Source organism: Zonotrichia leucophrys, chromosome 2, assembly GCF_028769735.1.
Source record: "Zonotrichia leucophrys gambelii isolate GWCS_2022_RI chromosome 2, RI_Zleu_2.0, whole genome shotgun sequence".
NCBI classification, from domain to species: Eukaryota; Metazoa; Chordata; class Aves; order Passeriformes; family Passerellidae; genus Zonotrichia; species Zonotrichia leucophrys.
In genome coordinates this window covers 83,112,744-83,129,356 of record NC_088171.1, presented here as the reverse complement: position 1 = coordinate 83,129,356, position 16,613 = coordinate 83,112,744, and the positions used below count along the sequence as shown (strand labels likewise).

The window sequence follows — 16,613 nt, the reverse complement described above, 5'->3', positions numbered from 1 at the left end:
GGTCTTGGTCTTCAAGCTTGTATGCCATCACTGCAGATTAGTCAGGGCTGTCCTTAGGTACATTTTCTGGTTCTGCAATGTATTTTGGGTGTGTCTCTTGGCACTCTTTTGTAAACTGTCTGTTATGTCATTGCATACATAGATCTGTTTAGATCTATGCTACTGATTCTAAATACCATGATTGTGGCAGACTTGAATAGAAGGCCAATCTAGCTTTCTTTACTCAAGACTTTTTATTTCAGATTAAATAAAATATTACTTATTAGAAAAATTAAGGTAGTGTGTGTATATATACATATATACATATATACATATATACATATATACATATATACATATATACATATATATATATGAGAATTTCAATTTATATGGAGAATTTCACAGGCAGCAACATCATTAATGGTTTCTATTTTAGTTTCCCCCACTAACTAGACATGGTTAAGAAGGTTACATCCAAAGGCCATTGCACAGTTTCCTTTGTAATAAGGTTTAAAGTTATAATTTGCAAAGCATTCAGGAAACTTTACAGCCACTTTCCACCAAAATTCAGTTGAAAATTACTCCCTTGATCCCTTCTGCTCTTTTGAAGAATTGAATCTGAAATAAATGAGGATGCTACATGAAAGCTACAATGAATCCTAGTATGAAAGCTTTTTTAAAAAATCAATGACTTCGGTATGAATCCTAAGATGGGGAAGCTGCATTGCAAAAAGCCCTTCTATACTGAAATATTTTGTTCTTTGAACAATGATGTAAGAACATTTTTGACCGCTCTACAGGCAAAATTATAGATGACAACCAGTCCTTTTTTCTTTATATAACCTTACCCTAAGAGTGAGGTTATAGTCCTTCTACTATACTCCAGCATAATAACCACATTCTGACTCAATATTATACAACTAAATGTGAAAAATAACATTTTTACTTGATCAAAATTTCTTTCTGAAGCTTAAGCAAAAAATATTGCCTTTTAGTTTTTTATTCTTCTTACCTCATTATTACATTTTTATTTGCTCACAATTACATTACTTAGTTGCAACAATGCAGCATTTCAGAAAAAGATCAGAAAACAATATTTATATAAGCTTGAATAACAGTCAGAGGTGAAGAGTTAGGACAAAAATCCAGCATACCTTACTTTCATTGTTGAAGAGTATTATTAATTTTTTTAAAAACTATTTATTAACATATTCATTTTTATCATCTGTCACTGAATTTACAATCCTCTAGAAAGCAGAATGCATTTGATTTCTTACACAGTTGAGACAGATGACTTTTTCCCACAATGGGATCAAAGACTTACATTGATGATGAGGGTAGGGGTGAATATCCACATGATAGAGAAAATGACATATTTTTATACAAGAAGTATTACTGAACGGCTGTTCCAAAAGAGACATCTGATCTATCTACTACACTAAACTGACATAAACTGATTGGGCCAATTTCTGTTTTTCCATCAAATTATGGGTACCTCCAGCTGGGCAACACATTTTCTTCAACAGACAGGTCACTATTTACATGAAAATTACAAGAAACAAATATTGTAAATTTCCAAGCATCCTCACAGAGAAATTTACCAATAATCCCAAATTGTTAAGAGACAGGGGTGAGGAGAAATCTCTATACTTGCAGAGAAAGTACTTGAAGATCAGATTATACAATAGCAAAAAGGACTGATTTTTTAATCACGAATTAGATATAATTTCCTGCTGCTGCAAGCTGAAGACTCAGTAACTTGGACTGAGAGAACAAAAAGTAATAATTTTTTTCAAAGCTTTTTGAACAGATATAAGTCCCTGGAGATATAAACCAGTGCAAGGCAGCATATGTCTTCTATGCTCTTGGGTTAAATTTTTTCCTTCAAACTTTCATACCAAATCACAAGTCTGTATTCTCTGTATCCTCATGACTGCAGAAAATACATTAGACAAAAGCAATTAGCCTCCTGCTCAGCTCCTTTTTATCAAAACCTTTCACGAGCTTGGACTGGCGCCACTGATCTCCATTGAAAGTTACTGGATCTGTCCTTGTGGGCTAGGCAGGTAGAACTCAGCATGTGGCCTGTAATGGCTCTTCCCTCCTCCAAAGATCTTGGGAGAGCTCCTACTGGGTTCATGTTCAAGAAATACACACAGGATATCACTGCAAAGTGAAAGGGTTTCTTAGCTTTTGTATGAGCATTTAAGTGGTTGATCTTGTTGACCTCGCTCAATATTTTTTCAATATCATAGTTGCTGCTACTGTTTACATCCACGGCAATGCTCTACTCTATTGTAGTAAGCTTCTTTCTGTAAAGCAATATTATTTTTTTTTTGTGAAGGAAGAAAGGACTTTGTCCTTACAGTCCCTTTTAAAGCACCAAATTATTTTTATATCACTTAAAAGTAATGTAGAAGCATTCTGTTGACAGGAAAAAAGTTGTTCTGTGAAATAGCATGTCATTAATGCGAGGCAGAACTACAAAGCCATGTCTCTGCAACATCTTAACAAGCTTCCTCACAGCAATTTCCAACAATATTCTAGAACTGACCTTGCCAATAAACAGAGTTTGGAAGAAGGAAAAAGAAAATGAAAAAGAATAGATTTCAGTCTTGGAGAGCAGTATGTGGTTTTCTGACTGCTGACTTACAGGACTGCATATAACAATTTGAATAACAAAAGCATATGAATAGTTCTTCTCTGTTAGAACAGTATCCTTAAATAAGAGAAAGTTAAACATCAAAGTGAACTGTGTTCAGATGGTCCATGCAGCACTGGAAAACTGCTTTTTAGAAATAAAATATACATATATATTGGTCTCCACAAATATATACATGTGTGTACGCACACAAACATGAGTACACAAACAAATATATATATACAGACATGTAGGTAGGTAACTTGACCTATCTTCCCAAGATTTCTGTCACACTACCCTCTGTATTATACCTCCAGAGCATGATCAGTCCATCTTCATTGCACTTCTCCAATACATGAAGAAATTAATAAATTAATTTCTAGTTCTTAAGCTCTGCAGGCAGCTAACAAGATTATACAATGAACCCAATGAACTTAAGTGCAGTTGTGCTTGCTGTGTTTCTGTGTCATGCAATACCAAAAAATAAATAATTCCCACAATCTTTGGGATAGCTATCATTTTCTCTGAGTGCAAGCAGGACAGCAAACCCTGATTCTCCATGATAGATATAAAAGTAAGGGTACACAAACATTTAAGTTCCAGAATGAGATATCTAATGGTATAGAAAAAAAAGTTAGCATCAGTAAGACTCGTGAAGTGCAGGGGAAGTTGATTAAAAATTGATTTCTATTAAAAATTTTTGTTAAAATATCTGATTTCATTCCATTCAAAGTTTCTGTGTAAACATATTACCTTTGATCCATTCTCATAATTCTTTTAGAAAAATGAAACCCCGTCCATATGTGAAAACAAGCCATTACTCTTTTTTTCTTGGACATGCCAGAAAGTTTTCCTAATGAATCTCTGGGTTTAGATTCTCAGGATTCCTTCCCCATTTTCATTGTTTTTGTCTTCTTTCTTCATTATAAAAACACTTAAAATCATTTTTCCACTACAGAAAACCATCCTAATTTTACAAGAACTCTTAAAAATTGGTCAAAAGCTCTTTTTAAGTTTCCCTAAACCAAATTCCTATTTAACAGAATTTTTAAGAATGAAAGGAACTAGAATGAATAGAAGTTAACACATATTTGTGAAGTTAATCAAGTCCAGATTTCAAACTAGATTTCCAAACCCACATCATCTGTTTTAACAGCTGAGTCTTTGGCAGCAGTCATTTTTTCAGATCTCAGTTCATAAAATTTTTACTTTAACAGTTTTTTGTAAAGTTCAGGATATCTGAATTAGAGAATTCACATGCCAGATATATTAATTGCTCTTTTGTTTTGTACAATAATGATATACAGTATCCTTGAGTAACAGAATAATGTGAAACATCACACTGTTCTGTGAATTTACAGGCTAATCTGGATTTACTCTAGATATTTATATAAGGAGATATAGCAAAGTGCCAAAGAAATTATAAATCCGTAGTCTGTTGTGCCTTAGTCATGCTATTTAAGTAAGCCCTAGCAGCAGTTTCAGAGGGACTAACATCCCAAAACAATTTACACTTGCTTATTTCACAGGAATGTCTTTGTAAGGAACTCACATGACATGCTGAGTTTAAATTAAAATTTTACATTACTGTGTACTATATTTTCCACAAAAACTTTCTTTATAAAATTTTCATTTTACAGTCCTCCAGAGAAATTGAACTCTGAAATCCTACTGTTAATAAAAAAATTTTCATACTTATAATTATTAGTTTATTTAAAAACTACTTTGCAAAACATACGAATATATACAAAGAAAAACTATTACCATACAGTCTCCAATCCACATTAGAAGGTAAATTCAGCCACAGAATGAAGTTATTGAGTTCATTTAAGTAGGATGGCAGTGAATGGAAACCTTTCTGGTTATACCACACCTGGAAGAAAGAATGGAAAATGTCAATCAAAAATTAGTTCAATCTGCATGCTGATCTGAAAGTGCACATACCTTTAAGAATTGCATGAAGGATATCTAATTCTTTTGTTATGACATTTATTTATAGAAGAAAGTCAACCAGGCAGAACAGAATTGGTTGATTTGCATACATCTTTCAACAGCATGCAGCAGTTTTCTATTGTTGGAGTTGTACACATATGTTTATTACTAAATTGAGATTCTCTTATTTAATGGAACACTATGCCTCCCTTCCTTTACACACATGTGGTTGAACAAAGAGAGGGACAAAAATGTGAAAATAACACCTGCCAGTTTGATTAAAAATGCAAAAAGATGAGTAAAAGTATTGCTTAAATTGGAAGAATCATTGAAATTCCAAAGAGACTTTTCTAAATAATACCTACATATGACACACAGCATAAAGTATCTAGGAACAGAATGTTCTAGAAAGAGGGGGAAAGAAAGAATCAAGGAAGCACTGTTTACAAGGTATGAAGCTGTTCCATAGACAGAGCTGTTCACTTTGCCTTATGATTCAGAATTCAGCATCAGTGGCTTGTTAAACATGGAGGAAATTGATGCAGACAAACCTTAAGGCAGACAAAACAAGCCAGTCTCTCTGAGGAACAGGGAAAAAATTCTGTTGTAACATATACTTTATCTTCAGATCATGCAGATTCATCCTGACTTGATAAAGTACTCTTAATCCACACTTCTACTTGCCAAAACCATTGCTGAAAGCTTGTTATGTCCCAAACCCAAATATACTGAGGTTTGAGTTTTCTCTGCAGTTAGAAACTGATTCTTATCAGCCATTACTGTTAATCATAGTGCCTTAGAATCTATATTATCCATAATGAAAACTAAGTCAAATTATTATGGATGCTTATTTTCAGTCTCAGTGACATTTAAAACCGTCTGATTACTATCATAGCATCCTTTCTTCTCCCCTTTTTTTAAACAGTTGAAAAACTCCTAACCTTTCTGTCTTTGATATCAACTGTTTGTACTCTGTATTTTGTACATCATAGGTAGGGCAATTCTCATTGTCTGTCTAGACTCTGAATAATAATGCAAAGTGAACAGGGTTTAATATGCATTTTTTTGTCTTAACAGTCCTCTTCTAAGGCTTCAGTTTTCTTAATTTCATCATTTCTAGAATTGCCATCTATACAGTTACATCTTAGGAACTTCCCTAAAGATTCTCTTATCATTCCTCGATGCTTTTATCTTTTACTTGCAGATGATTCTGCCTTTTTTTTTCTTTTTTCTTATACTATCCAACTACAATCCTTACTTGAACCCTAGCTCCAGACTCTGGCTGTTTTTTCTGACACATTCTCCTGGATATTTCCCAGTGTAGGCTGCCTTATCTTCAGTTCTGTTTCCCTCTCTTAATAATTTTCTTCTGATTAATTTTCCTGACTACCTGCTTGTTTGAATCTCCATATTTTTGTGAGGTGAGGTTTACAGTACTCTGAGTCTGTTTTATTTCCACCCATCTATCCTAGATCATAATTCTGAGAACCACTCTGAGGTCCACTGTCATTTCTTCTCTCACCCTTTAATCTTCTTTGCCACAAACTCTGTTAGCCATTTTGTAAAAAATTAACAGCTTTGATCTGCCATTCTGCTTGCCTGCCTTATCTTTCACATTTTATACTCTTCTTTATGTGGCATTCCCAGCTGCTTGAAATCTCAACAGTATCATCAAATCATCAAGGCTGGAAGAGACCTTCAACATCACCAAGTCCAACCACTAACCCAGCACTACCGCTGTAACTCCTAGAACACTAAACACCACCCAACATCAGATCCAAACACTTCCAGAGATGACTCCACCAACTCCCTGGGAAAACTATTCCAATTCCTGACCCCCATAACAGTGATTTTGATATCTAATCTCAATCTCACCTGTTTCAGCTCAGGACAATTTTCTTTCATTCTCTCTGCAGGCGCAGCAGAAGAGACCAGCCACTACTTCACTACACCATTCCTTTAGGGTGTTGTAGAGAGGAACGAGGTACCCCTTGAGCTTCTTGTTCTCAAGACTAAACAAACCCATTTCTCATAAGACATTCTCTCTAGACCCTTCACAAGCCTTTTTACCCTTCTTTGGATATGCTTCAGCACCTCAAGTGAGATGCCCAGAACTGAACACATTACTTGAGGTACCACGTCACCAATGCTGAATATAAGGTGAAAATCACAGGCCAAGATGTCACTACCTGGGCACACATTGGCTCATATTCAGCTGGTGGTCAACCAGGACCCTCAGGTCCCTTTTCTGCAGAAAAGCTCTCAAGCCACATCTCCCCCCGCCTGTAAGGCTGCATGGGGCTGCTGGGACACAAGAGCTGGACACAGCATCTCACCCTATGGAACCTTGTGCAGCTGTCCTCTGCCCAATGACTGAGTCTGTGCAAGTCTCTCTGAAAAGCCTTCCTACCTTCAAGCAGATCAACACCTCCATACAGCTTCGTGTCATCTGCATATTTACTGAGGATGCACTCAATCCCCACATCCAGATCATCAACAAAGATGAGAAGTAGGACCAGCCCCAAAAGGGAGCCCTGGGGAACACAGCTAGTGACCAGACACCAAGAGGATGTAGCACCACAATTCTATTGCCCAGCCATACAGACAATTTTTTAGCCATAAGAGTCAGCCATCCAAGCTACAAGAAGCCTGTTTTACAAGGAGCATGCTGTAGGAGACAGTGTCAAATGCTTTACTGAAGTCTGGATAGACAACATCCACAGCCTTTCCCTCATCTGGTAAGCAGGTCACTTCATAGAAGGGCAGGTTAGTCACGCAGGACCTGCCATTCATAAATCCACATAGGCTGGGCCTCATTCCCTGGATATCTTCCATGTGCCATGTAATGTGATGGCACATGGTACTCAAATGTCTCAAACACCTATGTCCCCATATTTAAAGAAAAGAAAAAAGAACAAAACTTAACGTCGTCTTCTCCTTGCAAAGTCATGAAGTTCCTTTGTTCCTCTCCAGTTCAGTTCCCACAAACAATTCCACAAACTAAATCCCCCATTCATTAATCAACAAGAGCAGTCTTTAACAAAAGGTAGCAAAAGAAAACCTAAGATTCATGAGGAAAACTGAAAATCTTTGCAATGCAGGACCTCCTGTGCAAGTAGCAATCAGGACAAAAAGACAGAAACAAGCGATCAAGGGAAACCTGTCTTTTTTGCAGCCCCATACACCCATCTCCAATTCTATCATTTTTTGAAAGGTAAAAGGTGAAAGGTTTTCATAGAATAAAAAGTTTTACATATATACATATATAAGGAAACTCCACTGCAATTGTGTCTGTTGTATTGGAAAAAAAAGGCAATAAAAAAAGGCAAATTTCTGATAACACATCCTCATTTAATTTAGGCAAGGGAAAAGCCACAAATGTTCAGAGAGCGCCTTTGAAATAAATTAATGCAACCAGTATTGAAATGAATACCACAACAGAGTACTGTGTGTAACAATATATTTCAATATCCAACATGTTAATTGGAATTATCCTCCAAGCTGCATTATGTAACTGAATCAAACCATGAGGAAATAACCAAATGGATATTTAATTTATTATAAACAGGAAAAAAAGACATTTAAGGTTGTTCATTTCACCAGAAGTTATATTTAAGGTCTTTTTTCTAAAGACTTGTTTCTTATTCAAAATTATTAGCAAAGGTAAAATATAAAAAAAAAAGAAAATGTACTAGCTCTAGCTGAAACATCTTTCATATTTCTTTTGTGGCACACAGGTAATTATTTACAGAGGAGAGAAAATAGCTGAGGAATAGAAAACTATATACAAAATATAATTAATTTTTACTTTATTCATAGTTAGGAAAATTCTTTCCCAAGGAAAAACACAACCCCTCACCACATCAGATTGAATTTCTATGAAGACATGTTTTACATTATTGCATAATCTTTTATTTGCCATTAATATCCAGAATAAAGTTAGACTTACATTTCAGCTAACATATGGCCTATCAAGAAAAAAGGATGAGAAGGAGCAGCGAAGTCCCTCAGCATTTCTGGACCAGATTAATGATTGATATTGAACTAGAAACATGTAATTTTTTCCTCTAGACAGTTAAACAATTACTGTACTGTAAAGCCTCAAGCCCCAACCTTTGGGATTGGAAAAATATACTCTTCCAAATGACATGTGAACAGAACAATTTGCCTTTTGGCAGTATTTAAAATTACCACATGTTCTTCCTATATTTCATTTTGTTATAAAAAACAGCAACCCTGAAGCTGTTATGGAAAAATTTTTTGGCCATGTTACCAAAGGAAGCCAAAGAATCTATAGTCTAGAATATTAAAAAAATTTGAGAATTTGTTCTTTTGCTACATAGCACCGACCATCAATGAATGCCAATAATCAATGTTTTTAATCAGCCCTATTTGTCAGGTCATAGATATATTCCCTCTATTGTATACACATACAAACATTCTTATGCGCATGCATATACCATGAATGTAATATATACAGCACAGTATGATTAGGTACAATAAAATATTTACTAAATAAATATTTTTAATTTGAACAAGAAAAATTGTTGACTTCTCAAGGACTGGAAAAGAATGTATAAAGATTCAGAAATTTTCTAAAATCAAGTGAATCATTCTCTTCTAATGCAAATTTCTCCTTTTCTTTCATACCAGGCTATGTAAATGGTACATTCACTGTCTCATGAACAGACCTAAAAGGTCAAAGTAAAAATCTGGTCATTAGTTACTGAAAGGTTAATGCAATAACTTGACATTGCATCCTTTGAAAGACATTTCCAGGAGATGCTTTAGATAACACAGTGCCCTTTATAAATTTACTCCACTATTTGCTTTGGGTCTGAAATATGAAGCTTACTTACTAAGAGTATAACTATAATTTATCCCTGTCCTGATGGCAGGTGGTGCTTTATACCAAACACACTAAAAAAAAAAAGGACCACAGCGCAAGCATGTCAAAACAAGAATCTAAAATGATTAAAGATACAGAGGAAAAATTGGAAGCCAGAAAAAAAATATTGCTGAAAACTTTCAGGTTTCTCATGGAGGAATGATGGAACTGGAGTTCAAACCTGTAAAATATATGGGACTAAAAGTGAGATTACAAATTACCAAAATGAAAATCTGTATATGTTCAGATTTTATATAAAATAGGGAGATTTCTAATAAATTGTATGGAAAAAGCATTAGAAACAGGAAGTTATTTTGCAAAACTAAGCCTGAAATTACATTGGACTGGAGAAAATCTGTATTTTTTCCTTACAATTTGTCTCAAAATGGATTTTGAGATGGCGCTTACTTATGCTGTTCCTTGGTTTGTTTTTTTTTTTTAAAGATCAAATAAAATCTATATTTACATTAAAATATTTAAAGGCAGAAACACCTTTCTTTCATATCCTAATCTAGAATCTGGAAAATGCACAGCTCCCTCTTAACAAATCTTGTTTGCCTCAAATCCAAAAACAGAGACCTCTCACTGATATGCATCAATACTTCTCCAAGACTGCTTCTCCTCTACTTGTAATGCATCTACATTTGAATGAATCCCAAAATTAAAAGAAGGATTATTCTAAGCACAATTGAAATAAAGGGTTTTTCCTTAAGGCCTTTTGGTATGCAGTGCCCATGAGAGGTACAGTATCTCCATATTGTGAAAACTTGGGATGAGACCTGGAGGCTAACCATCACTTACCATTTTATCTCCCTTAGAACAATTTTAGAAAGGCTCTTTTGAGAAAAGGATAGTATGTTTGTTATGCAAAAGGAGCTGCTCCTGGAAGATGTCTTTACTCTTAGGATGAGTGTGGTGAGAGAAATGAAGCAAAGTAAAGTATCCCTTGTAGGCATGAAAAACATCAACAGCAACCCATTACTGTGATACTCAATGCACTTTGGCCAATTCTGACATTGGCTTTTTGCAGAATACAAAAAATTATTTGGCTGACTATCTAAAAGCAAGTTTTAAACTTAGATTCTAAAATGAGTTCACTGGGAGAAAAAAACAAAAAGGTATATCATTTGACTAATTTAAAACAGTTTATCAAATGCAGGAGATTACTTCAAGGTTTATGAACAGAGTTAGATGATAAAAGACAAAGGATTCTTCCCAATTATTCAAGTGCAAGGATTTCATGTAATGATTTTTTATTTGTTAAGTGCTATGATGTCTGAAGCCTGAAAAAGTAATCAATATATACATACAGATGTGCACACATACATGCAACTCTTACCTTAGCCAGAGGCTGAGATTTAGTGTTATTCAATTTTTTGTCTTGAAGTTCAAATGCTTTCATCCCTCCAAAAGACCAACCACCATATCTGATAGTAGAAATTAAAATAACAAAAAGTTATCTGCCTTAAGCTCTGCAGTTTTCTTGCAAGGGTACAGTTGAGATAGCTGCAATAATGCTTTGTTTTTCAACTGAAAGTAAAACTTCACCCCTCACAAATGCCTTCCTTGTTAAAAAGAAGAGGGACAATGTAGTTTTTAATCAGGTGAATATTACTGGCTTTTTCTTGGCAAAGGTATTCCCTTAGATAAGAATTTTTGCTTTTTGAAAGGTGAATTCTTTGTGCAGCAGGAAGGGTTGTGAGCAAGTGAGAAGCATCTTAAACAGCTTTATTTCTTCCTACATCATTCACATATTAGCTCAAATCTTTCATCCAAAGATGCTTACCTCTATTTACATCAAATCAGATGCACCTTCTTTTAATATATGAATGGCTAACACTTTCTTCTCCTCAATAAAATCATACATGGTCTAATATTTCCACTTACATTATCAGCAGTGGTTGAGTTGTAAAGGCACATAAATAAACTTCAAAATACAGCAGATAACCTCTGTTGCAGATATCACAGAATATGAAGTAGTGCCAGGAGCACACCAGCCCTTTTTACTTCAAAGAAAATATTAATTGGAGCATGTCCACCCCTGTTTGATTGAGTCTCTGAGGAATGGAAATTATTTTGTTCACCTGATTTAGATATGCATCTCTGAGATGCTGAAATAACTCACTACCTGTAAGAAACTCAGAGTATGCCTAGAGGTGATCATCATGCAGCTTCTGGAGGGAGTTCTGAGATGTGACCATTGAGGGTCTTTCATGTTACCTTGAATTTCAGACTAACTCTACACCTTGATAACAATCACCAGATAAAGACAATGACCCTTTATATTCTCAGTGACAAATATCTATGCTTTGGAACAGGAAGGACTGCGGGGTTTATACACAGAGGAAAAAGAAAGGCTAGACATTTTAAGGTTACCTTGTTTTGTTGGAAGGCCTCACTAAATACTCTTCCACAGGGAACCCTGAAAGATTATACAAAATATGTCCTTTCTTGTTCTTCACATAGGGAGCAGAAGTATTGAAAGTTGGGCACATCTGAAAAAAAAGTATACATAAAGGAAGTAAAGCACTTTTTAAAAGCAGTGGCACTATATTTAACCTTATCTTTGGATTTTGATGTAGATTTTATAGCATTTCTTTTTACTCGATTTGCCTTTCCCAGTTTTAACAGATTTTCAATAAATTATGAATATTTTTATGTTTATAAGGCAACTCAAATGATTGTGCCACCTACACATTAGAAATCCCTTTGATTTCTCTTGCAGCCCTGTCATTCAGTTTGTTTTGAAAACATCAGAACTTGTATATAAGCTTAGGAATGTTTACAGCAATGAAAATGGCAAGACTGCTTTTTATTTGTTTTTCCTGAGAAGAAATACAAAATAGGAACCAGATAAATATGAGATGAAAGCAAAATTCTAATTAATGTTATAAGCTTCTAAAAACTTCACTGATGAGCTGAAAAGAAGAATAAAGGAAGATGTCTTCTAATGATTCAGTGGGACATTCTCACAACCAAGAAAAAGGTGACAGATATTAGACTCAATTATCTCAGAAGCTTTACAAAGTACTTTATGCCAATCAACTGAAAAATTTTAATGCTTGACATCTCAAACCTACAAAAATAAAAATTCACTCTCAGAGATTGCTCTTACATAGCTCACAGATAAAAGTTCTGCCTCCACTGTCAAGTGACTTTTTTCAGTTTTCATGGTTAATAGACCTCTCCCTGTGAAAGTTTCCCATTTGTATTATATTCAACCTTCTTTTAATTCCCTTGAGTATTAGAGGCAAACTTATTCCTCGTCCAGAAAAGCAAAAAATAAGTTTCTTCCTCCCATTTTTCCCAAAACTGTATTGCTATATTTCATATGTAACTCTTATTCTAAATAATTATACCTTTATGAACAAAAGAAACTTTTTTTTTAAGAAGTTCCTTTTTGGGGAAATACATTTGTCACCTCAGTCAGATTCATGTTTTTGTTTATTACTCAACTCAGAGCAAGTCAGCAGGAAAAATAATTCATTAAGAGGATCAGAAATTCATTATGCTTTTCAAAATCCTTCATTTCTTGAAGCCTTTTGTATTTTGAAATCCAAAATCCAAACCACAAGCAAACTTTAACAATTAAATCTCATTCATGTGTAAATTCCCTGGTGGGTTCTACCAGCTAGGTTCACCCACTCTTCCCTCTGAAATAGGTGGTCTTCCAGATGTTATGGAAGTGTTATGTTTTAACCCTGTTTTACATGGAGGTTTTTCTTAAGCAGAATCCTATAACATCTTTAGAGTAAGTTGCATCTGCTGAAAATAGTTCAGCTGTCTCTGATCCTGTTATTTCAGATCAAACTATAGCCATTTCTAGTGCACATATATGTTCATATATATATGTGTAAACAAAAAAATTGTGTACAATTTCATTAGATGAAAGAGAAGTAAACCTCCAATCATAACAAAGTCAGACCTGTGAGGATTTATTTCCTCATGACTTTCACCAGCCCTTCAAAAACAGCAGCCAAGGAATTAGAAGTAATACACACATACATTTTTTACATATGTAAGTAAATAAAAAATTACATACCTCTTGTTCAGACACACATCTGCATGAATCCTGAGGTGACATAGATTCTGTCTGCCAGCATGAATTATTTTTTCTAATAGGAATAAATGTAATAAAAATTATAACTAGGAAATGAGAGGAATATGTCACTTAACAGAAGAAATCCAGACAGTAATGAGCAGACCTGGCATGCTAACGCCTTCTTAGCATTTGATCACAGCAGCGGCTGTGTCTAGAGTGATACAAATTTTACTCACTTTTATCAAAGTTGATTTATTAAAAATATTTATATAGGCATCAAATTAGCTTCATGTCTCATATTTACAGCAATTATTAAAGCATTGTAGCCACTTCATTCCTGAATTTGGAAATGTAGAATGCTTCCTAACAAATACTTTCTTTATTGTCTATTCATCCTTCATATGGACACCAGGCTTGATCAAAATCATCCTGAAAATAATTGGAAAACTGCCACTTACTTTTAAGATGTATGGATCAGACCTTTAACAGTAAAGCCTACTTTGCTCTTCACCTGGATGTCAGCTCCTTTATCAGAAACAATTTGTCACTAACTCCATGCTGCCAAAAAAAGGCTAAGATAATCCATTACACAGAAAGAAAAAAAAAATGAAATGTTCCATATTTAAATGAAGGAAATAGTTACATTAGTTACAATTACCCGTGTTGTGAATGCATGCATCTGTGGTCCCAATCAGAGAAATATCCCAATAGAACCTGGGAAAGTTTTCCTAGGCTATCATCTTCAGTGCTGTTCAAAGAGGACCATAGGGGTATAAGGAATGAAAGGGAAAGAAAAATAAAAAAAGAAAAGAAATAAAGACATGTTAATATGGCTAGCTCTTTTAGCCTTCAGTCTCATGGTGCTATGTATTTTCCAAGGAATTAAAGGACTATTAAATCCATGCATGGGATACATACCCCAATAATCTCATTTCAAAATACTCAATATGAACATGTAAAGAAAATTCATTGCAATTATGGCTAAACAAATCTCAACATCTACCCATGGGCATCCTTCTCCTTATGGTCATGCATTTCTAGCTATTGGCATTGCTAAAGTTTTTTTATGCTCATAAAATAAATTTATATTATATCTATAAATTCAAACAGCATCTTGCTATCTTCATCTGTATATTTGCACCTATATGTGTTATTATCACTCTATATGTATTGATTCTATAGATACTGCACATTAAAAATAAATGAATAATCTAGTTGGTTTCGAAGCTGAACATATAGAAATTAGGTTGAGTAAGATGAGCAGCAGGCTTTGTAAATACTCTGTGGTATTTTCAAACCCAAGAATTGTTTCAAGAAAATAACTTCAGCCCTAAACAATTTTTTTAAAATGAAGCATGCAAAGGCTTGTTCAAATACGCTTGTTCATTTACATATAAATGGTCATGGCTGGTATTGATTTGAGTTCAATCTTCTCCAAAGTCTTTGCCCTTTCCTCCAGAAAATGCTTCACACAAAGCTTTCCTAATTTTATCTTTCACTTACAATAATCTATAAAAGTGTACTAAACATCTAAAAAAACCACCACATAACTATTGTAAAAAGTAATCTATCTTTCTTTCTAGAATACAAGAAGGTCTTTACAATAGGAGAACTCAAGGGTAAAGGTCCCAGAGCCCTGGATATTGATGATGATGGATGAGCCCTTTACCTAAAGAAGGATTCCGCATTGCCATAAAGTCTTGGTGTCAGCTGGAGAGAAGGATAATCGATAGCCAGCGGCTTCACGCTAAACAAGGCCATTGCCAGTGCAACAAAGAGGACAGGCAGCAGCACATTTGACAGGCTTCCTCTCCAGTCCCTCCTTGTGTGGTGAAACCTCTTCATCACAAGGGCAACAATCTGTGTGAGAACAAGGCGGGCTCCACACACACTCGGGGCTCCAGCAAGTGAAATACCTAAGTGAGACAAAGAAAACAACCTCTTGACAAACAAGGAAAACCAAACTGAACTTTCACAGGTTACTTTGTCAAATGTCGAACATGACAGTCTTTTAGCTCTAATAAAATCAAACCACATAAGCCTAGCAAGCTCTCCTGAATGGAATAGTGTAGCCCCATACCACATCACTTCCAAGCATAAGTAATTAATTCATGAACTCTTCCTATGAGGGAAAACATATATTCAGTTAACACATCTCTATAGGTTTCCATGCACAGGTAATGGTTTACTGAATATTATTTTCCCTAGGTACTCCCTGTGATCCTACACTGGGTCAACCATTCCTTGTGCATTGCCACTTTTTTTCCTGGACAAATTACTCTGACAAACATGGCCTGTATTCACACTGTCTTGATCTACCTTGACTGGAATCAATGGCAACTTTTCCACAGATATTTCAATGGATCCTCTTCAGAGCATCACAGTGGACAGGCACATGGATTCTCATAAAAGCATTCCCTTCACTTCCCTGCTCATATGGGACTGATAAAATTTTCATATCTGTTAGTCAATTCAGCTTTCAGAGCTCATGGGCTGTTCTTCAGATTCATATGGGAGTGTGCCCACAGCTTATTCAATCAATCAGTTTCCTGATAGACCCTCCCTTAATTTTATTTGATCATTCTCTGTCGGACACTTGCGAATCGCACCAATCACTCTGCCTCCATTTTAGCTCCTAATGCCTTCTTGGTATGTGCAGGCTCTTATCAAACCCTCTTGCCTGTGGCCTTGCCCAATTGAATGTCCTTCAGCCTCTTTCCTTCCTCACAGCATAGCAGAGTGTCTGACAGATTTACCACCACAGGTATTCGTACCGTAGTAAGACTGAATAGCCTGTTTATTACAGTGCTCAAAGTCATGCTATATTTTATCAGCACTTGTGATTTGCCTCTTTATTACCTTCCCTTCTGCTTACTGGCAGCACTCTAACCAGCATTTCCACATTCCATGTTTAAACAGATACATGTATGGAAGTTCTCAAGTAACTTCAAATTAATTGTCCTTATAACAGGTTTTTTTCTGAGTTAGCAGAATTTTAATCCCAGACCCTTTGCATTGTTCTAACAGTATTTTTAGCCAAGAAGTGAGGCAAAGAGGGAGAAAAATTAATCAGATAATAAACCAAACTTCTGACCATGGTCATCGCACAAACAGCTCAAATTCTGCAC

At 35.2% G+C, this 16,613-nt stretch overlaps 1 protein-coding gene across 1 annotated transcript in view; it reads right to left on the bottom strand.

Moving 5' to 3' along the window:
* Positions 1-16,613, bottom strand: part of ABCA13 (ATP binding cassette subfamily A member 13) — a 168,767-nt gene that overhangs the window by 56,078 nt on the left and 96,076 nt on the right. Inside the window, exons 36-41 of the mRNA XM_064703447.1 lie at positions 15,155-15,401; positions 14,144-14,233; positions 13,486-13,558; positions 11,820-11,938; positions 10,783-10,870; positions 4,388-4,496 (exon numbers count right to left, since the gene is read on the bottom strand). Of these exons, the coding sequence (XP_064559517.1) occupies positions 4,388-4,496; positions 10,783-10,870; positions 11,820-11,938; positions 13,486-13,558; positions 14,144-14,233; positions 15,155-15,401 (726 nt within the window). The remainder of the gene's footprint in view (positions 1-4,387; positions 4,497-10,782; positions 10,871-11,819; positions 11,939-13,485; positions 13,559-14,143; positions 14,234-15,154; positions 15,402-16,613) is intronic.